The sequence below is a fragment of the Scyliorhinus torazame genome, chromosome 2 (genome assembly GCF_047496885.1).
Source record: "Scyliorhinus torazame isolate Kashiwa2021f chromosome 2, sScyTor2.1, whole genome shotgun sequence".
Classification (NCBI taxonomy): domain Eukaryota; kingdom Metazoa; phylum Chordata; class Chondrichthyes; order Carcharhiniformes; family Scyliorhinidae; genus Scyliorhinus; species Scyliorhinus torazame.
Genome location: NC_092708.1, coordinates 78,404,172 through 78,429,390, shown reverse-complemented (window position 1 = coordinate 78,429,390; position 25,219 = coordinate 78,404,172). Strand labels below are relative to the sequence as shown.

Below are 25,219 nucleotides of genomic sequence, written 5' to 3'. Positions count from 1 at the left end.
AGGATGTGGAAGCATTGGAAAGGGTGCAAAGGAGATTTATCAGGATGCTGCCTGGTTTGGAGAATAGGTCTTATGAGGAAAGGTTGAGGGAGCTAGGGCTTTTCTCTTTGGAGCGGAGGAGGATGAGAGGCGACTTAATAGAGGTTTGTAAGATGATGAGGGGGATAGATAGAGTGGACGTTCAGAGACTATTTCCTCGGGTGGATGAAGCTGTTACAAGGGGGCACAACAATAAGGTTCAGGGTGGGAGAAAAAGGAGGGATGTCCGAGGTAGGTTCTTTACTCAGAGAGTGGTTAGGGCGTGGAATGGACTGTTTGCTGTGATAGTGGAGTCGGACACTTTAGGAACTTTCAAGTGGTTATTGGATAGGCACATGGAGCACACCAGAATGACAGGGAGTGGGAAAGCTTGATCTTGGTTTTGGATAAGGTTCGGCACAACATCGAGGGCCGAAAGGCCTGTTCTGTGCTGTACTGTTCTATGTTCTAAATAAAACGGATGTATCAGAAAGCATATACGGAAGAGGAATCTGAGTGTATACCAGAGTGTTATTACCGTAAAAGTGATGTCTTGATGAGGAAATGGAGACCTTTACATATGCAGGCGGATGAAAAGTGGGCAGAAGTTCATCAAGTAGTATTGCCGGTAGGGTATAGAAAGGAGGTGTTGTGAGTTGCACATGAGGTACCAGTGGGAGGTCATTTGGGAATAAGGAAAACTCAAGCTAAAATACAAAAACATTTTTATTGGCCTGGACTACATAAAGATGTAGTTCAATTTTGTCAATCATGTCACACATGTCAAGTGATAGGGAAACCTCAAGCAGTGATAAAACCAGCGCCCTTAATACCCATTCCAGCATTTGAGGAACCTTTTACAAGGGTCCTAATTAATTGCGTAGGACCGCTTCCTAAAATGAAAGATGGGAATCAATATCTTTTGACGATAATGTATGTGTCTACTAGGTTTCCAGAGGCCATTCCAGTATGTAATATTACAACTAAAAAGATTGTGGAGGAGTTACTTAAATTCTTTACTAGATATGGACTACCCACAGAAATACAATTGGATCAAGAATCAAATGTTACCACAAGGTTATTCAAAGAGGTTATGGATAGCTTAGGAATAAAACAATTTAAATCAACTGCGTACCATTCAGAATCGCAGGGAGCGTTAGATAGGTGGCATCAGACATTAAAGACAATGTTGAGGGCTTATTGGCAAGATTATCCAGAGGATTAGGATAAAGGAATTCCAGTCGTACTGTTTGCAATTAGGGATACACCAAATGAGTCAACCAAATTCAGTCCTTTTGAACAAATTTTTGGTCATGATGTAAGAGGACCACTTAAATTGATTTAGGGAAAATTGGTGAGTGAGAAATCAGGGGCGAAATTCCGCCGATCGGCGCAAAAAACAGCACAAATCCCACTTGCGTCACGTCATAAAAATGGGACGATAGTCTCCGGCCCGAAATGGGCTAGTAGCGACGTAACGGGATCCGCGCCTGCGCAGTGGTTCACGCCGTGCAGCGTCATACGCGCTGCACGGCGTGACGGCTCATAAGGCCGCGCTGCTCCCCCCCCAACCGACCGGAACACCCGACCGGAACACCCGACTGGATGGCTGGCCGTCGCTCAGCCCCGAGGTTCGAGTCACGCGATGTGGAGGCGCTCCTGGACGCGGTGGAGCAGAGGAGGGACGCCCTGTATCCCGGGCACGGCCGCAGAGTTGCCCCACGCCACAGCCGGCGTCTGTGGAGGGAAGTGGCAGAGGCCGTCACTGCTGTGGCCCTGACAAAACGGACAGGCACCCAGTGCCACAAGAAGGTGAACGACCTCGTCAGAGCAGGCAGGGTGAGCCTCCCCCATATCCCCCATATCCCCCCTCCCCCATATCCCCCCTCCCCCATATCCCCCCTCCCCCATATCCCCCATATCCCCCCTCCCCCATATCCCCATATCCCCCCTCCCCCATATCCCCCATATCCCCCCTCCCCCATATCCCCCCTCCCCCATATCCCCCCTCCCCCATATCCCCACTCCCCCATATCCCCCCTCCCCCATATCCCCCATATCCCCCCTCCCCCATATCCCCCATATCCCCCCTCCCCATATCCCCCCTCCCCCATATCCCCCATATCCCCCCTCCCCCATATCCCCCCTCCCCCATATCCCCCCTCCCCCATATCCCCCATATCCCCCCTTCCCCCATATCCCCCCTCCCCCATATCCCCCATATCACCCCCTCCCCCATATCCCCCCTCCCCCATATCCCCAAGTGAATCCAGCCCTAACCTTAACCTCTGCAATGCACGCGCAACCGATGGCGTGCATTCATATACCTGCCTAACACTGTTGCCTTTTACCCCTGCCACCCCCCCCCCCCCCACAGGACAAGCGCGCACACAACAATAGGGAGCATGTGAGGACTGGAGGAGGGCCCGCTGATGAGAGGCCACTGACCGTACACGAGGAAAGGGCCCTGGAACTGGCTGGCGGACCTGAGGACCGGGAGGTTGCTGATGCAGAGGTCGGGGGCCCACCAGCAAGTGAGCCACCAACAGCCCGTCCCCATATCCCTCCTCCCCTATATCCCCCTCCCCCATATCACCTGATCACTGCCTGATGTCTAACCATGCATGCTTCATTGTGTATCGCAGGACCAAACGTCCAGGCACCCATCCCCGCAGATGCACACTGCCCGCAGGATGCCCCTCGGAGACCACAGGAGACGGAGAGACCCGCACCCTCCAGCATGCGACGCCCGCAGGATGCCTCTCGGAGACCACGGGAGACGGAGAGACCCGGACCCTCCAGCATGCGACGCCCGCAGGATGCCCCTCGCACACCACGGGAGACGGAGAGACCCGCACCCTCCAGCATGCGACGCCCGCAGGATGCCCCTCGGAGACCACGGGAGACGGAGAGACCCGGACCCTCCAGCATGCGACGCCCGCAGGATGCCCCTCGCACACCACGGGAGACGGAGAGACCCGGACCCTCCAGCATGCGATGCCCGCAGGATGCCCCTCGCACACCACGGGAGACGGAGAGACCCGGACCCTCCAGCATGCGACGCCCGCAGGATGCCCCTCGCACACCACGGGAGACGGAGAGACCTGGAGCAACAGGGAGACGACACCCCCGTCACGTGCGGGAGTGACCACCCAGCGATGAGGGGGGCAGCCACAGGCCCCCGTCACATCCGAGCCAGGACACCACTACCCAGGACACCACTACCCAGGACAGCACTACCCAGGACACCCCTACCCGGGACAGCACTACCCAGGACACCCCTACCCGGGACAGCACTACCCGGGACAGCACTACCCGGGACAGCACTACCCAGGACACCCCTACCCGGGAAGACGAAATACCGGACAGTGACTCAGAGTGGATGGGTGGAGACGAACCCCCACCCCAAAGTGCCATGGAGTCAGAGTGGGACGAAGAGCACGACACAACGCCACTGCTGTCACCAACACCCTCCACCATCGCAGAAACACTCACCACGGTTGGGCACTTTAGTGATGAGGCGTCTGGTACACTCACTGGTGCGCACAACACAGCCGTCCCGGTACAGCAGGTGGAGGTAGGAGCAGCAGAGGGACCGGGCGGTCGGAGGGCAGCCCAGGCCAAGCGAACATCTGCCGCCCAGATGGATCCCGGGTTCCTGCAGTTACCACACCCACACATAGATCCGATGCAACCACCGACCCGGAGACGAGCGAAGAGGGTGACGGGTGGCTTGCGGCGGCTGCGGTCGCAGGTGGAGGAGTCCACCCACGTCCAGGAGCTGGGAGTGGTCCCGGTCATGCGTGACACCCAGGCTGACACCGCACGGGTGGCGTCCGCGGTGGAGGCAATGGGTGCGACGGTGTCAGACATGGGGAACGGTTTGCGAGGCCTGGGGCCTTCCGTGCAGGCGGCGTCTGTGGCCCAGGAAATGGCTGCCCTCTCACAGGAGGCCATGAGCCAGTGCCAGCGCCAGATGGCAGAGGCGCTCAACGCCATAGCCCAGTCTCAGCAGGCCATGGCCCAGTCTCAGCAGGCCATAGCCCAGTCTCTGCAGGCCATGGCCCAGTCTCTGCAGGCCATGGCCGAGTCTCAGCAGGCCATGGCCCAGTCTCAGCAGGCCATCGCTGAGGGCATGGGCGCCAGTGGCCATGTGCGAGCCGGCGTCGCACTGTCACAGACAGGGTTTGACAACACCCTGGGCTCCATGGCTGCAAACCTGCAGACCCCTGTCGATACCAGCACGGGCCTCCAGGACTGGCAGCGCCAGATGTCGGGGGGGCGTCGGATGGCCAGTCCGTTCGCATCCCCCACCCATGTAGAGGCCTGGGGGCCATCGGGCACCCCGAGGGAGGAGGAGGTGGTGTGGTCCGTCCCGGCTCCCTCTGTAGGGGAGGTCCCGGTACACCGCGACACCTCGGACTCCCCCCCTTCCGTCCCAGGTGCATCGGGTGGGCAACGGGCAGGACAGGCTGGCAGCTTGCCATCCCAGTCGCCCGGGCCGCAGCCTGGCCCAGCTAGGGCAGGACGCCCCAGGAAACGGCCGCCAAAGGGATCCAGTGTCAGAGGGCAGGAATCACAGGAGTCCACCTCCAGTTCTGCTGTACCGTCTGGGGAACCACGTAGACGTAGTCAAAGGGCCCGTTAGGCCAAACAATTAGACACTGAGTAAGTTGGCACGGGTGCAGGGCACAGATGAGTTTTAGGGGCTAGGGCACGTGCATGAACTCCTTTGGTTATTAAAGTCAATGTTACACCTACCGAAGCTGCCTTTGTGCTCTGTCCAAAGTGTGCGGGCGTGTCATGTACGTTGAGCGCAAGTGTGTGTGTGAGGGGTGGTCTTACCTCAGCCCCAGGTGAGTCTGCCCCCTTCCCCCTGGGCCGCCATCAACATCCCCTGGGCAGAGGACGGGACCGTGCGCTGCAGTGTCACAGCCGCATGCAGGGATGGTCCGGGTGGATGGTGGTACTGTGGCCATGGGTCAGACATAGTCCAACGATGTAGAGCCAGGAGCTCATCGCAGGGCGGGTTGTCATCATCCTCCATGGCCTGCGATAGACACGCGTCCACCCGCAACTTGGTGAGCCCGGCCCGTTGTGCCGCCGGTGGATCGGCAATGGGGGGGGGGGTGGTGTGCATGCGGGTAGGGTGTGTGGGGTTGGGGAGGGGGGTGAGGGTGCTGGGTGGGTGGATGGGTGGGGGGTGTGGGTGGTCGGCTGTTGCCATGGCGTGCGGTCTGTGGCCATACTACCCGATTCCCACGCCCATCTAGTCAGTGAAGCGGGCGGCTATCAGTCTGTCCCGTGCCCGCTGGGCCAGCCGGTAACGGTGGACAGCCACCCGCCTGTGTCTACCCCGTCTGCCCTGACCATTGCCCCCATCCCCCTCAGAGGACTGTGCCTCTTCCTGCTGCTCCTCCACTCCGCCCTCCTCTGCCTGCGGCACATCGCCCCTCTGCTGGGCTATGTTGTGCAGGACGCAGCACACCACAATGATGCGGCCGACCCTATCTGACCGATACTGGAGGGCGCCCCCAGAGAGGTCCAGGCACCTGAAACGCATCTTCAGCAGGCCAAAGCACCTCTCGATCACTCCCCTTGTCGCTACATGGGCATCATTGTAGCGGTTCTCCGCCTCATGGCGTGGCCTCCGTATAGGCGTCATCAGCCACGATCGCAATGGGTAGCCCCTGTCGCCCAGCAACCAGCCCCTCAGCCGGGGATGGCGTCCCTCGTACATGCCGGGGATGGATGACCGCGACAACACGAATGAGTCGTGTACACTGCCTGGGTGACGGGCGCAGACGTGCAGGATCATCATGCGGTGGTCGCAGACCACCTGTACGTTCATCGAATAGGTTCCCTTCCTATTAGTGAACACGGCCCTGTTATCTGCAGGTGGCCGCACGGCGACGTGCATCCCATCGATCGCGCCCTGGACCATGGGGAACCCGGCCACGGCAGAGAAGCCCACGGCCCGGGCATCTTGGCTGGCCCGGTCCACGGGGAAGCGGATGTAGCGGTGCGCCATGGCATAAAGGGCATCTGTCACTGCCCGGATGCACCGGTGCACCGATGTCTGCGATATGCCGGACAGGTCCCCACTCGGTGCCTGGAATGACCCCGTTGCATAAAAGTTCAGGGCCACCGTAACCTTGACGGACACGGGGAGAGGGTGTCCCCCGCCAGTGCCACGCGGTGACAGGTGTGCCAGCAGGTGCCAGATGTGTGACACGGTTTCCCGGCTCATCCGGTGTCTCCTCCTGCATTCCCGGTCCGTAGGGTCCTGGTATGACTGGCGGGGCCGCGACGTCCTCCTCCCCCTCCTCGTCCTGTCGGTCAGGTGTCCCTCCAGCCTGGGCGGCTGCCGCCTGCCCCTCTGCGGCAGCCTGCGCCGCCTCTCTGGCACGCTCCTCCTCCTCCTCATCCAGGGCAACATAGACATGAGCGGCTGCCACCACGGCGGCCAACATCGCTGGATGATCTGAAAACATGACGGCCTGGTGGGGGGGAGGGGAACGACGACATGTCATCATTGCCCATATCCCCTCCTCCCCCCAGCCAGGTGGCATGGACCGCATGGGTCCAACTGTTGGAGGCTGGCACCTGGCCAGGTGGACCAACTCATTTGCCCTCCCATCACCCTCCTCGGCACGGACCCCCTCCCCAACCTCCACCCCAGCACGGACCCCCCCCCAACCTCCTCCCCGGCACGGACCCCCTCCAACCCCCAACCTCCACCCCACCCCAGCACGGACCCCCTCCAACCCCCAACCTCCACCCCAGCATGAACCCCCCCCCCAACCTCCACCCCGGCACGGACCCCCTCCAACCCCCAACCTCCACCCCAGCACGGACCCCCCCCCCCAACCTCCACCCCAGCACGGACCTCTCCCCCCAACCTCCACCCCGGCACGGACTCCCTCCAACCCCCAACCTCCACCCCAGCACGGACCCCCTCCCGGCACTCCCCCGGAGCCCAGCCTATTCTAACCACCCCCCCCCCCCCCCCGCTGCACACACACACACACGCCGAGACACACCTCTCCTCATGCAATCAGTCTGCGGCCACGCCATTTCCTGCCCAGAGCCAACCCCCCAGGCCGTCACTCACCTCCTCGCTGGTCGACGTGAGCCTGGAGCACCGGGTCACGCCGATGAAAAGGAGGTTTGATTCACGTCGACGTGAACGGTCATCACGTCGACGGGACTTCGGCCCATCCGGAAGGGAGAATATCGGCAGGGCGAAAATCGGCTGCCTTGCGCAGACCCGTGACATTCTCCGCGGCAGCGGCGCCATTAACGCCCCGCCGACTTTTCTCCCTTCGGAGACTTCGGCGGGGGCGGGATTCACGGCGGCCAACGGCCATTCTCCGACCCGGCGGGGGGGTCGGAGAATGACGCCCCAGAAATTACATTATTGGATTACGTGTCAGATTTTAGGGAACAATTAAATAGAGCAGGTGAATTGGCTAGACAACATTTGAAAGTTGCACAAAATGTGATGAAACGGGTCACGGACAAGAAATCCAAAATTTGTAGTTTTGCCAGTGGAGATAAAGTTTTAGTGTTGTTACCAGTGGTAGGTGAGCCTTTAAAAGCTAGGTTTTGTGGACCTTATCAGATTGAAAAGAAATTAAGTGAGGTGAATTATGTGGTAAAAACACCAGGTAGAAGGAAGACTCACCGAGTGTGTCATATTAATATGCTTAAAAGGTACTTTTAAAGGGAAGGAGAGAAAAAGGCGGAGGTTTTAATGATTCTAACTCAAAGTGACGAACCAAATCCAGATGACTGTGAATTTGACATACCTCAAATTAAATTGGAAATGAGGATGTTCTTAAATATTGGGATAAATTGTTGAGTTACCTTCCAGAGGAAAAACAAACTGACTTGAAAGAGTTATTGATAATACATGGGCAAGTTTGTGGAGATAAATTGGGAAGTACTACAATGGCTATACATGATGTAGATGTGGGAAATGCTGTTCCAATCAAACAACATCCATATAGACTTAACCCTTTAAAATTGGCACAGGTTAACAGAGAGATTGAGAGTATGCTTAAAAATGGCATAATTGAAGTGAGTTGCAGCCAATGGAGCTCACCCATAGTGATGATACCTAAACCAGACGGTACCCAACGGTTGTGTGTGGACTATAGAAAGGTTAATGCAGTTACAAGAGTGGACTCTTATCCTATCCCACGTTTGGAGGATTGCATTGAGAAAGTGGGACAATCAGCTTTTATTTCCAAACTGGATTTACTTAAAGGTTACTGGCAGGTACCTTTATCCGAAAGGGCAAAGGAGATACCAGATGGTATATACCAATTCAAAGTTATGCCATTTGGCATGAAAAACGCTCCAGCCACATTTCAACGGTTAACTAACAAAGTTGTTTCAGGATTACCCAATTGTGCGGTATACATCGACGATCTGGTAATTTTCAGCCAGACATGGAAAGAATATTTTAAAATCTGATAGAGTTCTTTGATCGACTTCAGGAGGCGGTTTTGGTGATAAACCTAACCAAAAGTGAATTTGGATAAGCCCAAGTCACTTTCCTTGGCCATACAATCGGGCAGGGTCGAATGGTCACACGGGATGTGAAACCAAAAGTTATTGAGGAGTTTGCAATACCCTCAAGACGAAGGGAAATAATGCGAGTTCTTGGCATGAGTGGACTTGATCGAACATTTGTGTAAACGTTTTGTGGCGTGATTGCTCCACTGATGGACTTGCTGAAGAAACGTCAAAAATTTCAATGGACAGCGGAGTTTCAACAGGCATTTGACTGTCTGAAAGCTGTGATAACCAATGCTCAAGTGTTGGAGAATTGCAGGGGACTCTGTGATCAGATTGAATAAAGTATCTGACTTTAAAGAGACATGCCGAGGCGTAGAGGAATGGATGGATCATGCAGAGACCTTCTTGTTCAATGAGACTGTCAATCGAGAAGGATTTCAGTTGGAGGAAGACGAACGAAAAAAAAAATGGACTATATTATTATACCTCTTTGCGTGTGTTGTTTTTTGAAACGATAAAGTATATTTACTGTGTGCATTTCTGAAAGGAAAGTGAAAAGGGGAAAAATGAAACCATCTTGAAGTTGATGGGTTTTTATTCTTGGGGGGAGGTGTCATGTGAGAGTACCTTTAAGAAATGAGTGTTTAAGAAATGTACCTTTAAGAAATGGATGTTTATCAGTGATGTCAGAGTGTGGGTGGAGCTGGGCTGTCTGTCAGCGTTTTACTTTCGCTTTAGACTGTTTGCTGCAGGGTGTGTTTTAGTTTAGTTTTCAGTGTTGGAGCTGAAGCCAGACAAAGCAGGTGTACTGTTGAGCTCTCTGCCATGAAAATACTATCTCTTGATCATTTGGTGAATTTGGAATTATAATTGTTTTCAGTAGTGAATGTAAACCTGATGTGCTTCTGTTAAAAGGTGTTTCTTTTGTCTTCTGGATGCTGTTTGGGAAGTTAGTAAGGATTACTTAGTATTGTATTCTTTGGGGGTTGTATTTGAATTGATGGTTGCTAAGATGTTCACTGTATGTTTTAAAAAGGTTAACTTGAGTTCATAGAATAAACATTGTTTTGCTTTAAAAAATACTTTTCCATTTCTGCTGCATCACACCTGTAGAGTGGGCAATGTGCTCCCCATACCACAATCTATTAAAAGTTGGGGATCAGGTGAACTCCATGATGCAATTTGGGGTTCTCTAAACCCTGGCCCATAACACCACAACTTCTCCAAAGGGAAGGCTGCATAATTCCACTTCAATAATATCACCCAGCTCTGCCAGTGCCTCAACTCATCTAATTCCAAATCTCTCTCCTATATCATCAGGACAGCTGACTAAATGTGTATAAAATTATATTGTTGTAGTGAAGGATGGTCACATGCTCCTGGTGAATCGTATAATTTTAACAGTCAAGAAAAGTGGTCGTAGTGGTCTTATAGTCGTAGTTCACTCATAGGATCCTGGGTAATAACCTGACACCAATTTTAGTAACATCATTAGCAAAAATAGGCAACTCAAAATAGCAACTTAACTTTGGACGCTATGGGTTTGATTTGGGAAAAAGCCAAGTTTTGTCCTTTAGAAAAGACAAGACAAGTAACAATGGGTAGCAAAATTTAAAGCGATGATGGATAGATTCCAAAATAAAACCTGTTTTTTTTTCAACCGGGTCTGGCCTATTTCTGAAGGGTATGATTCCAAAGTGACATTTGGAGTCCACGAGAATAGGGTTTGCCATTGCCATGTCAATTGTAACAATGGCAGCAAGATACATTTCTCCGCAGTGAGAATTCCTGACTTCTCACTAATGTTAGGATGATGAGATGGGCTGGAAAAATCAAAAGGGAGCATAGATATCAAAGAACCTGTTCTCAGAATTAGTAACTCAAAATTACACTTCACCCAATATTAATTGTGTATATTTTTCATAGACTTAAGCAACTTCCTTTTTAATGACAAATCACAATTAATTGCTGCTGTAGTGGAAGTCAATTTTTTGACCTGGAAACATTAACGAAAATGTATTTTGATTGAAAGGAACACTGAACTTACGAAGAAATGTAAATTAAAAAAAGGTTTTGTGAAGCAGGCAATGCAATGATATAAATTGTTCTAAATTGCCTTATCCCATCACATCTTCAGAGGAAGAAAATGACATTCACTCCTTTTATATATCTCCATGCTCCAACAGATAATGTGTGTTTTTTTTAAATTAAAGACAGTGACCCTTGATAGAAAGGCAGAAAAACAGTCCAACACATATTAAAATACATACTGCACTGCTGTAATTTGGTCTTTGACTTCCACCGTCCCCAACCTTCGATGGATGTCCTGAAGAATTTTAAGCCCTTGAAAACCACTCCCACGGCCATCAAAGCGAGCAAGGATGACATTATCAGAGCTGACAAGTACTGACTCCCAGTCAATCCAAAACTTATCAGTGACCAACTGGCTCCCTGGGGCTCCGTCACTGCAAATACCAATACAAGAATGGCAATTATTATTGACAATCCTTCAGTGCATTCAGCTGGTTATGTAAAGCATTAAAGTTTAAAACATCGGGAATATCCCATAAAGAAACTGCATCATTGCTTTCTTGTAAGCAACTTATATCATCATATGCCCTGTGGCAGGATTTTGATAGCCAAGTAATGAATATTTCTATCTATCTTAATCATAACTGGGTCAGCATGTGTCTTGGTGGAAGAAACATCTTTCTATCTGAGATCAGTGTTCAGGTCAAACTGTAGCTCTGCTTCCATTACAGCCATAAATGTTGATTTGCTGCAGTTTAAGGCTGTACCATAAATGCACCACTGAGATGGAGGGAAGATGTCAACTTTTATTGATGTCAGCTACCCCACATCTACCAGCCAATGGAAAGTGATCCCAAAAAGGTAAGTCTAAAACTATTTTTGTGAGGCCCAGACAAATCTCTGGGTTCCACAAGGAAAATTTTCCCAGTCCATTTGGTCTCCACCTCATTCCATTAATCTCCCTCCCACACTGTTGACAGTCATCCCTCTCCCTATTTGTAGTCCGGAAAAACCTTTCTGTTGTCCTGATCCTGTGCAGGCCTGAAGCCTTGGGGATAAGTAGCTCACCTGTGAAATGTTAATGTAGCTCGACCCTCGAGATGGACCAGACCATCTGGGGTGGCCAGCCCTCTGATACTAGAAAGCTGTTCATCCTGGATTACATTTGAACTTTCACCACCAGGAGGAAAACCCCTGGATAGTTGTCAGCTGCAGTTCAGTGCAAGCACTCTCTCCTCAGAGTCAGAAGGTTGTGGCTTCAAATTCTCCTCCAGAGTCTTGGAAAACAAAATCTAGGTTGACACGCCAATGCGGGAGCGCTGCACTGCTGGTAGGGCTGTCTCTCGCTTTGACCTGTAAACCTAGGACCAGTTCTTTCTCGCAGGTGAGTGTGAAATACCTCACTGCACTATTTAGAAGAGCAGTCAAGTTCTTCTGAGTGGACAATATTTATCCCTCAGCCAACATTCAGTAAAAAAACACGGATTTCTACTCACTGTCCCATTGCAGTTTGTGCGATCTGGTTGTGTGAAGATTTGTTTTCTTACTTCCCTTTATTACAACAGTGACTACGCTTCAAATGTTAGCTCTGAAGCACTTTGGGGAATTCTAAGGTCGTGAAATGTGCTATATTATTTATGTTCTTTTTTCCTTTCATTACATATCTCTCTCAATTTAATCATAGCCGGAGGTTCTTCAAGTACTCTTTCTTCACTGTCCAGTTAGTGGACTGTTGGGAGATGGAAAGTGGAGAGCACTTGCTGAGAATATTTTTCATTTCTGCTTCTGTTTTGTTTATTTGTCCCCTTCACCTCCTAATCATCTTTGTTTAAATATACAAACTAATGACAACCACATTTTCTTTTTTGACAGGAAACCTTTTTAAACAATCTTTATAACATCCCAATTATAATGCCAGGTTGCCTCTGGAGAAAAATGTTTCTTGTTGTGACTCTATAGCTACAAAATGCAACTAGCATAAAAACAAAATGGTATAAACACTGGAAATCTGAAATAAAAACACACAGTGCTGGAAAAGCTCAGCAGGTCTGGCAGCATCTGTGGACAGAATAGTTCTGAAGAGGAGTCATATTGGACTTGAAACTTTGAGCGCGATTTGTCGGCTGTGTTCCGCCGGAACCGGGATAGGACGTGGCAGGTAGATCCTGTGAGACGCCTCTTCCGGGATTCCCGAAGGTCGTTATGCCCCGCTTAACGAGATCTCTTGTGGTGGCAGATCCCAACACAATGGGCAGGATCCAGACTTGCTTAGTTAGGTGAGCTTAACAGCTCATTTAACTATGCCGACACCAGATCTAACCGGCCCCTGGGGTCGACCAGCCTCACCAAAGAGACCCCAGCCAGGCACCGTTTAGCACTGGTCACCACAAAGAGCGACCAGTCGGAACAGCACTTGAAGGGTGTCTTCCAGGTGATCAGAGGCCTCTAGGCAGCCTGGTATCTTGGCACTGCTGCTGCCACCTGGACACTGTAGCACTGTCAGCTTGGCACCCTGGAAGTGTCACCTGTGCACCCTGGCAGTGACATTCTGCTGCCAACCTGGCACTGCCAGGGTGCCCAGGTGGCACTGCCAGGCTAGAAGGCGAACTGCCAGAGTGCCAGGCTGGTCGTGCCAAGGTGGAATTTTTCTTGTGCCGGGGACTGGACCCGGCGTGCACTGGCCGTATGAGGTGGGCCTTGGGGGGATCCGGGGGTCCCCTCGGGGGGTCGAGAGATTAGGGCACAATTGATCTCTTCTTGCACTGAGGAGCGGAGCTCCTCAGTGCAGGAATTGCGACTGAATGCAGCCTTGGCTGGGTATTCCCCTCTGAGGCCTGAAAAAATAACAGAGTTCCATTCGATAGTGGGGTCGTTCCTGGCACTTATCCCGCCCAGAACGGGACTCTGATTGCACCCATTAAGTCTGTTTCTCTTTCCAGCCCTCAGGACTCAACATTGAGTTCAACAACTTTAGACTGTGCCTTTCTCCTCCATCTTTAACTATTTTTCATATATCCCAAACATTTTTTGGTCCCAATGCAAAAGCTCTCCCTCCTCCTTCTCCATAGACCACCTGTCACTTGTCCTTACGTTTTGCAACATCTTTGTTACCATGTCTCCTGGCTCCCACTAATCACTGACAACCTACTTTGTTCCAGTTGTTCCATCCCCCTTATACTGTATATAACCCAACACATTTCTCCCTCTCTTCAGCTCCGAAGAAGAGTCACATGGATGCAAAACTTAAAACTCCATATTCTCCCCTTGCTGCCAGACCAGCTGAGTTTTCAAACATTCTTTGCTTTTGCTTCAGATTCCAACATCCGCAGTATTTTGCTTTTATATTATTGAGTTTGTCATTGATGACTAAAGCTAGAAATTTACCTAAAAATTATGAGATAGTTTTACCTAATGTTAGGAAAAATTAGAGTGCATTTGAAAGAGGCTAATTGCATTTGTAGAAACCTGGGGCGGGATCCTCCGACCCCCCGCCGGGTCGGAGAATCGCCGGGGGGCGGTGTGAACCCTGCCCCCGCCGGCCGCCGAATTCTCCGGCACCGGAGATTCAGCGGGAGCGGGAATCGCGCCGCGCCAGTCGGCGGCCCCCCCCCTACGGCCTGCGATGGGCCGAAGTCCCGCTGCTGCAATGCCAGTCCCACCGGCGTGAATTAAACCACCTTCCTTACTGGCGGGACCAGGCGGCGCGAGCAGGCCCCGGGGTCCTGGCGGGGGCGCGGGGCGATCTAGCCCCGGGGAGTGCCCCCACGGTGGTCTGGCCCGCGATCGGGGCCCACCGATCCACGGGCGGGCCTGTGCCGTGGGGGCACCCTTTTACTACGCGTCGGCCGTGTAGGTCTCCGTGATGGCCGACGCATAGGTGACCCCCCCTGCGCATGCGCGGGGATGACGTCAGCAGCCGCTGACGCTCCCGCACATGCGTGGACTTCCGCCAGCTGGCGGAGTCCCTTCGGCCCCGGCTGGCGTGGCGCCAAAGGCCTTCCACGCCAGCCGGCGGGACAGCAACCACTCCAGTGCGGGCCTAGCCCTATAGGTGAGGGCTTGGCCCCTAAAGGTGCAGAGAAATCCACATCTTTGGGGCGGCCCGACGGCGGAGTGGTTCCCGCCACTCCATTACGCCGGGACCCCCCACCCCGCCGGGTAGGGGAGAATCCTGCCCCAGCGATCATGATTTGAATGGAATTTTCTGTGTTTTAAACTCCAATCAAAACAAATGGTACATTTTGAGACAGCAGAAACCCAAGTTTCAAAACAAGGATTATCAGTTGAAGTATCTATTGTGCTGGGTTTGCAAGCACTTTGCCATGTTCGCTGTTGACAGCAGTATAGCTACACTACAACTTTCTTTATTTCATTCTTGGGATACGGTCATTGATGATGTCATCATTTATTGCCCATTGCCAAATTCCCTTGAATTGAATAGCTTTTTAGGCCATTTCAGAGGGCAGTTACGAGTCAAACGCATTGCTGTGGGTCTGGATTCACATGTAGACCAGAATGGGAAAGGATGGCACATTTTCTTCCATGAAGGACATAAGTGATCAGATAGTTTTATGACAACGTGGCAGTGTTGCGATCATTATGAATTCAATTACAGACATATTCATTCATGGAATTTTTAAAGTAAGTGGGCGCGATTCTCTACTCCCGCGACTAAATGCCCATGCTGTCGTGAATGCCGTCGAGTTTCACGTCGGCGCGAAACGGCCCCGATCGCCATGGATTCAGGGCCCGAAAATGGGCTAGGAGTGGGGCCGCGAGGAACTCGGGGGGCGTGGCGTGAAAGCAGCGTCGTAAGCATGCGACGCCCGAATGACACGGCGCTGCGCCATAAATGGCGCGATCCGTGCACGGAAGGACCCCGGAGGAGAAGGAGGAGAGATGGCTGAGCCCCGACGAGCCGCACCGAGGTTCCGGGACACGGACCTCCTCGATGAGGTTGAAAGCCGAAGGGCCACCCTCTGCCCAAGACGTGGGCATCGCCAACTGTCCAGCAAGGTGAGGCGCGGTTGGCGTGACGTTGGCACCGCTGTGAGTGCTGTGGGGCACACCCCCCGGTCCGGGGAGCAGTGTCGGAAGAAGCTGCACAACCTCACTCGGGCTGCCAGGGTAAGTGCCATGAAGGTGCCCCCGGGTCACAACCAACCCCCCCCACTCAGTGCACGAGGGGGGGAAGTGGGGTGGGAGGGTGGGTGGGGGGTGGGTGGGGGGGGGGTTCAGGGTGCACAACGTTGTACTCGACTCACATGAGCACCGGGACCCCCCCTAGATAGATGTCATGGCGTGGCTCCAATTGTCTCCTCACCCAGCATTAATATAGCCTATATCTGCACGCCTGATGATACCCGCCTAATTGTGATGCTTTATCCAACCCCTCCCTCCCCCAGGACAAGACAGCTCACAACCAATGTGAGCGTATGAGAACCGGAGGGGGTTCTCCTGTGCTGCACCCCCTAAATGTTCACGAGCAGAGGGCCCTGGACCTCGCTGGGGGATCCGCCAACCGGGAGGTCGCGACATGCCAGGTCGGAGGCGCAGAAGCAAGTGAGAGAACCCTGCATGTCTGTCCTCACCCCCTCCCCCTAACCCGTCATCGCCCCCCTCACACTCTGGCCACTGCACCCTCGATCCCCTCCCCCCTCACACTGGCCACTGCACCCTCGATCCCCTCCCCCATGAGGGGGGCCAGTACACACCAGACTTCCGAACGGACGATGACCTCGAGCTAGCGGCACTGCTGTCTCCCACACCGTCCACCATCGCAGAGACATTCACCTCGGTTGGGCAGATAAGTGATGAGGCTCCCGGGTCACGGTCTGGTGCGCACCACACAGCTGAGCAGGTACAGCAGGTGGAGTTTGGAGCAGCTGAGGGGCTGGACGGTCGGAGGGCAGCCCAGGCCCAGCAAACAGCTGCCGCCCAGACGGTTCCCGGGTTCCTGGATGTAATCGACCCACCCGGACAACCGATGCATGTGGACACCGAGGGACTGAGTAACGGGATGAGGGCCATCTTGCAGGACCTGCACAAGCAGTTGGAGGAGTCCATTCGCGTCGAGGAGCAGGGTGTGGTGCCGCTCATCGCAGCCACCCAGGCGGACACCGCACGGGTGGCGTCCGCGGTGGAGGCAATGAGTGAAACGGTTTCGGCCATTGGTCAGGTTCTGCAAGGCATTGGGCTTCACGTGCACGCGTCATCCATGGCCCAGGAGAGGGCTGCCCTCCTCCTCCGCATCCTCCTCCCCTTCATTTGCGTTAGCTCCGGTGCCGTCGGGTCCTCCCTCCGACTCCTCCACCTGTGCATCTCCCCTCTGCATGGCAATGTTGTGCAGCGCACAGCAGACCACAACTATGCGACCCACCCTGTCGGGCTGGTACTGCAGGGCCCCTCCGGAGCGGTCCAGGCATCTGAATCGCATCTTCAGCAGCCCGAAGCACCGCTCCACCACATCCCTGGTTGCTGCATGGGCCTCGTTGTATAGGCTCTCCGTGTTGGTGTGAGGCCTCCGTATTGGCGTCATCAGCCATGACCTCAACGGATAGCCCTTGTCGCCCAGCAACCAGTCCCTCAGCCGGGGGGGGCATCCATCGAAGATTGCGGGGATGAACGACTGTGCCAGAATGTAGGCGTCATGCACACTCCCGGGGTACCTTGCACACACGTGCATGATCTTCATGTGGGGGTCGCACACCACCTGAATGTTCATGGAGTATGCGCCCTTCCTGTTCATGAACACTTCCCTGTTGTCTGCAGGTGGGTGCATGGGGACGTGCACCATCGATGACACCCTGGACCATCGGTATCCCGGCCACCTTGGCGAATCCACGTGCCCGTGCTTCCTGCTGTGCTCGGTCCTCGGGGAATTGAATGTACCTGTCCGCGATGGCGTACAAGGCGTCGGTCACGGCCCTGATGCACCTGTGGACCTGTGAGATTCCGGATAGGTCCCCGCTCGACGCCTGGAAGGAACCGGTAGCGTAAAAGTTTAGGGCCACCGTCACCTTGACGGAGACTGGTATAGTGTATCCACCCCCCATTCCAAGTGGTGCGAGGTGCGCCACGAGGTGGCATATATGTGTGACCGTTTCCCTGCTGAACCGTAGTCTCCTCCTGCATGTGATGTCCGGTAGGGCTTCGAACGACATTCTGTCACGGTACACCCTAGGCCTTGCTGGACGCCTGTGGCGCCCTGGCACCACCATCAGTGGCTCCTCCTCCTCCTCCTTCCCCCAAAGCACTTCAATATCAGTGCCCGCTTCCTGTGCATTCCTCGCCGTCGGGGGGGGGGGTCAATGTTCCCCTCGGCATCCCCCTGGACATTCCGGCCCTGAGTGCCTACGGCCTGCGCGGTGACAACGGGCCACTCCGCGGCCATCCCCTCTGCTGCAGCAGCACCAACCGCTGCACCTGCAGCCACTCTGGGCCGTCGCAGTCTACGCTGCCGGATGGCCAACTGCAGAGCTGCGGCTCCAGCCACGGCAGTGAACATCGCTGTCTGGTTGGCGTACATGGTGACCTGCAGGAGGGTGGTGGGGGGCAGAGAAACGACATGTTACACGGAGGTTCTTCCACACCTCACCAGCCGGGCTGCATGGGATACCTGTGTGCCCCGGTGGCCTGGTCGCACTGCAGACACGCAGCCAGCCTAACACCTGGTCACTGTCTGCATCCAACGGTCAGTTCACACCATCCTCCTCACCAGTGTGCCACTCGCCTGTGCCCATCGGCCACACGACAACCTGTGGCCGTGTCCTCGTCACCGTCCTGCCATATCAGGGCGGCTGACATGTGGCATCGGCGGATGGACGACACCCTCCGCATTCTACCTCATCCCCCTCCCACCTCCACTCCCTCCTTCACCCCCTCCCACGTCCACTCACTCTCTCACCCCCTCCCACCTCCACACTCTCCCTCCCCCTCCCACCTCCACACTCTCCCTACCCCCCTCCCACCTCCACACTCTCCCTCACCCCCCTCCCACCTCCACACTCTCCCTCCCCTCCTCCCACCTCCACTCCCTCCCTCACCCCCGCTCCCACCTCCACTCCGTCCTTCACCCTCCCCTTCACCTCCACTCCCTCCCTCATCCTCCCCCTCCACCCCCTCCCACCCCCCCCGTTGGCAGCAGCATTCTCGGGGAAGTCGACCCGGTCTGCAGGAGCTCCGGAACAGTCCGCTCACCTCCTCACTGCTCAGCGTCAGCCAGCACGACTGGCTGACGACTTTATTTACCAGGTGTGAACGGCGACGGCGTGAACTGGGGTCACGCCGTCAGGACTTCGGCCCATCTGGGCCGGAGAATAGCAGGGGTAGCGGAGAATCACCATTTTGGGTGTCTCGGGCGATTCTCCGGCCTGCGCCGCGCAGAACTCGACGGAGCCGATCTCGCCACTTGGGTGAATTGCGGGCCAGGCGATTCTCCCAACCGGCGCGGCATCGGAGAATCGCGCCCAATATGCTTAAATTGCCCCAACCTTCTGTAGTGGGATTTGAAGTCATGTCTGCAGAACATTAGGCATTGGTCAGGGCCTCTGGATTACTTGTCCAGTGTCAGTACCAGAATGGTAGCATACCCCTCACCACCACCCCAACCTTTCTTTACATACGCTGTATCAGCTGATCTTCATGATAGTGCTTAGATTTCTATCATCGTAAATAACACAATGGTTGTAGATTTTGTGATTAGTGGTGAATGAACAATGCCCTTTGCAAGGCACCATGAATAGTACAAGCAATGCTGTGTCTCCTTACTAAATTAGGTTGTACCAGGATTACACAGTGCTAATGGTGCTACAACAGTTCGTATTCAGCATTATTATTCCACTGAAATTGCCAGCAACTTTGGGAGTCTATAGCATAATGCAGAAATTCTGAAGCAAATGCTGTCAGTAATTCTAGGCTTCTCCAGAGGATGCTGTTCAAATCCCCCTATAAATGCTATCCCTAAGCAATCAGTGAATTGACAAAAACCTCCACATTTACATTGCTGGTCTTGCTCTAAAGGTTGCACCTTGTCAAAAGTGTGTTACCGTGCGGGATTCTCCGGTCCCCCTGTTGTAGACATGTGACCATGCCATGATTCTGCCTCTGGAGGCAGTCATCTTAACATGGGTTCAATAAAAGCCTCTCACAGAAACACCCAAAGGAAATAAAGCTGTCCTTATACTTGCAACAGTGGATGTTCATATTTTAGGGATCTCCCCACTGGCAAACCCGGGGCTGAGGAGAAATAAAATCCACCCCATGGCATTTAAGAGTGAACTATGCATTGTGTGCCTATAATTTAGTGATGTCTTTGTCAGCAGCAGTTTTGAATCTTAAGTAGCAGAACTACTTACACAACCAGCAGAACAGGATATTGATTGTTTTCATCAAAGCCCTCAGGATACAACAACTGCAGAGTGAGTTCTGAGAACAAAAGGTATTCAGAGTTATTGTTGCAGAGGAAATTGTACATGAACATCACATTTGTGCTTGACTAATGTTCATGAAATCTGAAACAGGTTTCTTCATATTGCATGTAGTTTAACAACTGTTTACAAATGCAGACAATATCATAGGAGGAATTATCAATGAAAAAGAACATTTAAAAACAGACATTCGTATTTGTCATAAAAGAATTGTAAGCACTTCATAATTTTCTCTTTTTTCCATGCTCATGTCATCGTGAGTGAAAATTGAATGAGAGCCATCTGTTGTTGTGGTCACAGTAATGGGAATGTTATTATTGGGGAAAATTGGGTTATGTTTCCCTGTTGGGTTCAGGAAAAAGAATGTGTGTTTCCCATTATTCAAAGGACATTTACTTAGCAAATGTGGATGTGGCTTCGATCTTTGGCTAATATTTTACAAATACCAGGAATGCCTGTTTACATAAGGTCCTATGCTTCACTTGGCTTAATGTCAAGGATTATTTATGATAAAACAGATATTATGTCAAGCTGTCATTAGTCATTTTGGAACTCTTCATCCTCAGCCACCCCCAACCACTGCGTAGTGTCAATATAATCCACTTTGTTAAGAGGAATTATACCCTAAATTTGATTTGTTGGTGATCACTGAACTTTGCATCTAACATTCCCCTTTTAATAGAGTAAAGCTACCTTGAGAAGTCTATGATGTACCATGAATTCATTTTGTGTGTTTGCATGAGAGAATAAATGCAACCCACAAGAAAGAAGGACACAATAAATAGGAGCAGGAAAAGACCATGTGGCTCTTGAGCCTGTTCCGCATTCAATATGATCAGGCTGATCGTATTTTCCTACCTGCACCCCCATATCCCTTAATTTCCCAAGAGACCAAAATTCTGTCCATCCCAACCTTAAATACGACCTGGGATCATGTCGCATTACATTCATCCCCCACCATCTGGCCTGCGAAATCCTACCAACTGTCCTGGCTTGACACAATTCACACCTCTTTTACCTGGGGTTACCCCACCTCTGGATCTGTAAAGATTTAATCACCTGCTAATGCTCGCATTCCAAGCATTGTCTGGCATCTTTGAATCTGTCTATATATATGTTTCTGGAACATACCTCTTCATTCACCTGAGGAAGGAGCAGCACTCCGAAAGCTAGTGACATCGAAACAAACCTGTTGGACTTTAATCTAGTGTTGTAAGACTTCTTACCGAACCTTAAATACATTCAACGATCGAGCATCCACAACCCTCTGGGGTAGAGAATTCCAAAGATTCACAATCCTTTGCGTGAAGTCATCTCTCATCTCAGTCCTAAATGATCGACCTCTTATCCTGAGACTGTGCCCCTGTGTTTTTGATTCCCCGACCAGGGGAAACAATTTCTCAGCCTCTCGACTATCAAACCCCTTCAGAATTTTGTAGGTTATAATGTGATCACTGCTCTTTCTTCTAAACTCCAGAGAATATAAAACTAATTTAGCCTTTCATCATTCCCGCCAGGGTCCAATTTAGTGAACCTGCTCTGTACCACCTCCAATACAAGTAAATGCTTTGTTAAGCGTGGAAACCAAAACTGCACACAGTCTTCCAGATGCGGCCTCACCAAAACCCTGTACAATTGTAGCAAGGCCTATTTATTCTTGTACCCTAATTCCCTCCAATTAAGGCCAACATGCCAATCACTTTCCTAATTGCACTTCCATCCGAACTTTTTACATTGGGGACCAAGGGCAATGTGTCCAAATTTGCAGACGACACTAAGATAAGTGGTAAAGCAAAAAGTGCAGAGGATACTGGAAGTCTGCAGAGGGATTTGGATAGGCTAAGTGAATGGGCTAGGGTCTGGCAGATGGAATACAATGTTGACAAATGTGAGGTTATCCATTTTGGTAGGAATAACAGCAAAAGGGATTATTATTTAAATGATAAAATATTAAAACATGCTGCTGTGCAGAGAGACCTGGGTGTGCTAGTGCATGAGTCACAAAAAGTTGGTTTACAGGTGCAACAGGTGATTAAGAAGGCAAATGGAATTTTGTCCTTCATTGCTAGAGGGATGGAGTTTAAGACTAGGGAGGTTATGCTGCAATTGTATAAGGTGTTAGTGAGGCCACACCTGGAGTATTGTGTTCAGTTTTGGTCTCCTTACTTGAGAAAGGACGTACTGGCACTGGAGGGTGTGCAGAGGAGATTCACTAGGTTAATCCCAGAGCTGAAGTTGGATTACGAGGACAGGTTGAGTAGACTGGGACTGTACCTGTTGGAATTTAGAAGGATGAGGGGGGATCCTATAGAAACATATAAGATTATGAAGGGAATAGATAGGATAGATGCGGGCAGGTTGTTTCCACTGGCGGGTGAAAGCAGAACTAGGGGGCATAGCCTCAAAATAAGGGGAAGTAGATTTAGGACTGAGTTTAGGAGGAACTTCTTCACCCAAAGGGTTGTGAATCTATGGAATTCCTTGCCCAGTGAAGCAGTAGAGGCGCCTTCATTAAATGTTTTTAAGATAAAGATAGAGAGTTTTTTGAAGAATAAAGGGATTAAGGGTTATGGTGTTCGGGCCGGAAAGTGGAGTTGAGTCCACAAAAGATCAGCCATGATCTCAATGAATGGTGTAGCAGACTAGAGGGGCCAGATGGTCTACTCCTGCTCCTAGTTCTTATGTTCTTATTCCTACGAGCAAACCCAAGACCCTTTGAGAATCAACATTTACAAGTATCGCACCTTTAAAAAAAATATTCTATTTTCCTATTCTTATAACCTAGTTGAATAACTTAACACTTCCACATATTAAACTCCATCTGCCATCTTGTTGCTCACTCACTTAATCTGTTTATATCTCTTTGCAGCCTCTGTGTCCTCCCCACAGTTTATCTTCCCACCTAGCTTGATATCATCAGCAAACTTTGATACATTACTCTCTGTCTCTTCTTCTAAGTCATTACTATAGATTGTAAACAATTGAGGCCCCAGCACTGAGTCTTGCTGAACTCCTCTATTCACTTCCTACCAAATTCAAAATACCGGTTTATACCAATCTGTTTTCTATCATTATATTAATCCTGTATCCATGCTAATATATTACTCTCAATTCCAGGAGATCTTGTTTCGCCTATTAACCTTTTTTATGGCACTTTATCAAATGCCTTTTGGAAATCAAAGTATACTACTTCTCCAGGTTCCCCTCTATATACCCTACCTGTTACATCATCAGAAAACTCTAACAAGTTTAAGCAAACAGGATTTTCTTTTACTAAAACAATGTTGACTTTTTTTAAATTTAGAGTACCCAATTATTTCTTTTTCAATTGAGAAGCAATTTAGCTTGGCCAATGCACCTACCCTGCGCATATTTATGGGTGTGGGGTAAGACCCACGCAGACACGGGGAGAATGTACAAGCTCCACATGGACAGTGACCCGGTGCTGGGATCAAATCCGGGTCCTCGGCACCATGAGGCAGCAGTGCTACCCACTGTGCCACCGTGCCACTCACATGTTGACTTGTTCTAATCATACTATGATTTTCTAAGTGCATTGTTAAGACTTCATAATAGATTCCAGCATTTTTCCAACAGTTGATGTTAGACTAACATGAGATCCTGGGGAATTGTCAGATTTTAGTCGCTTAAGTTTCTCCAATATTTTTTCTCTGCTGATATTAATTTCCTCACTCTTTCTAGCCCCTAAGTTATCATCAATTTCTGGTATGAAACTTGTGTCTTCATCTGTGAAGACAGACACAAAATATTTGTTCACTGCTTCTGCCATTTCCCCATTTCTCATGATAATTTCTCCTGCCTCTGCTTCTTAGGAACCAATGTTTACTTTAGCTACTCTCTTCCCTTTATATATACTTATAAAAGCTCTTATAACCTGTTTATATTTCAGACTAGTTTACTCTCATGTTCTATTTTTTCCCTTTTTATGAACTTTTTGATGACCTCATTTGTAGTTGCATTGCAAGCAATGGTGACGTCAGAACAAAAAATGTCCATTGCAATTATAGATAACTGTCGACCCAAGGAATTAATGAGGTGAACCATTTCTTGCTCACCAGAGATAATCTATATTTTGGATAAACAACAGCAGAATATCGTTAGCATTTGCCTGTAAGTTAGGATTGGCTAATGTGTCAAAGCATGGAATTGGTGCAGATGTGACATTCTACAACTTATCAGCTCTATTCTTCTACTTCAGAAGAATTGACAGAAAGCTGATAAAGTTATGTAGCTTGACATTTATGTGCATAAGATAGGGAAAGTAATTTCTTGATGGATCATATTTTACAGAAAAACAGAATATGTTCCTTCTGATTTTGAATTGTAGAATCTCGTCAAATTCATTGAAATCAAAGTTATAAAAGGAAGGCCTTTGCTATATCACAATTGTAAAGGCTTTCTTCTCTGAGACAGATTCAAAAGTCAGTCCAGGATAAAAGTTTTTTTTTTTGATTTTGATACCCATAGTGCACTGAGGAAAACTCTATGTGACGTCAGTCTTGATGCAATATGAGAAACTCACCTTTTCATTTTACTTCATTCAATTCAGTTCTGACCATTGCCTGTCAGTTATCATTGTATACTTAAACACTTCTCCACTTAAACAGCTGAACACAGGAAGAGAGAATAAAATATATATTGCAGTTTCCCAGTGAGACAGGCAATTTGAGAAAAATATGAAAAAATGATCAAAATGGATGTCTTTCATAATCAGAGTTTAAAAAAATCAAATCACATTGAATTGCATAAGGTGATGGGCTGAATTTGCACTTCAAGTGTGGAAAGCAGGAGCCAGGACAGTTTCCGGGCCCTGAACCCACTCCTCAGGCAAATCATCTCTGTTGCCATTTTCATGGACGTGCACACTTAATTGGCCTGGAAACACATTCCGCTCACTATAGGGTTGGAGGTGGTCTCTGAAAGGTGGGGGATCAACAAGACGCTTTTCAAGCTTGAGAGGAGCAGAAGGCTGCAGTAAAGGATGACTATTCTGAGGGTGCTTTAACTTGCAAGTGCCCTTTAACTACACTTTTTTAAAATTAAAAAAGTCAGAAAAAGCAGCCAGGCCATCACTGTGGAGGAAGTCCCTCTCTTGGGTGCCTTTTGGATGCAGCTACACCCAGACAGGGAAGGAGGACCTGCAACTGAGTGTCCACCTCCACATGGCTGAACAGCCCGTTGCAACATCAGGAAAT

At 50.8% G+C, this 25,219-nt stretch overlaps 1 protein-coding gene across 1 annotated transcript in view; it reads right to left on the bottom strand.

Annotated features, from left to right (window-relative positions):
* LOC140388578 (inactive dipeptidyl peptidase 10-like) overlaps positions 1–25,219 on the bottom strand; it is a 1,987,526-nt gene that overhangs the window by 43,842 nt on the left and 1,918,465 nt on the right. Inside the window, exons 19-20 of the mRNA XM_072473003.1 lie at positions 19,932–20,001; positions 10,815–11,009 (exon numbers count right to left, since the gene is read on the bottom strand). Coding sequence (XP_072329104.1) covers positions 10,815–11,009; positions 19,932–20,001 — 265 coding nt within the window. The remainder of the gene's footprint in view (positions 1–10,814; positions 11,010–19,931; positions 20,002–25,219) is intronic.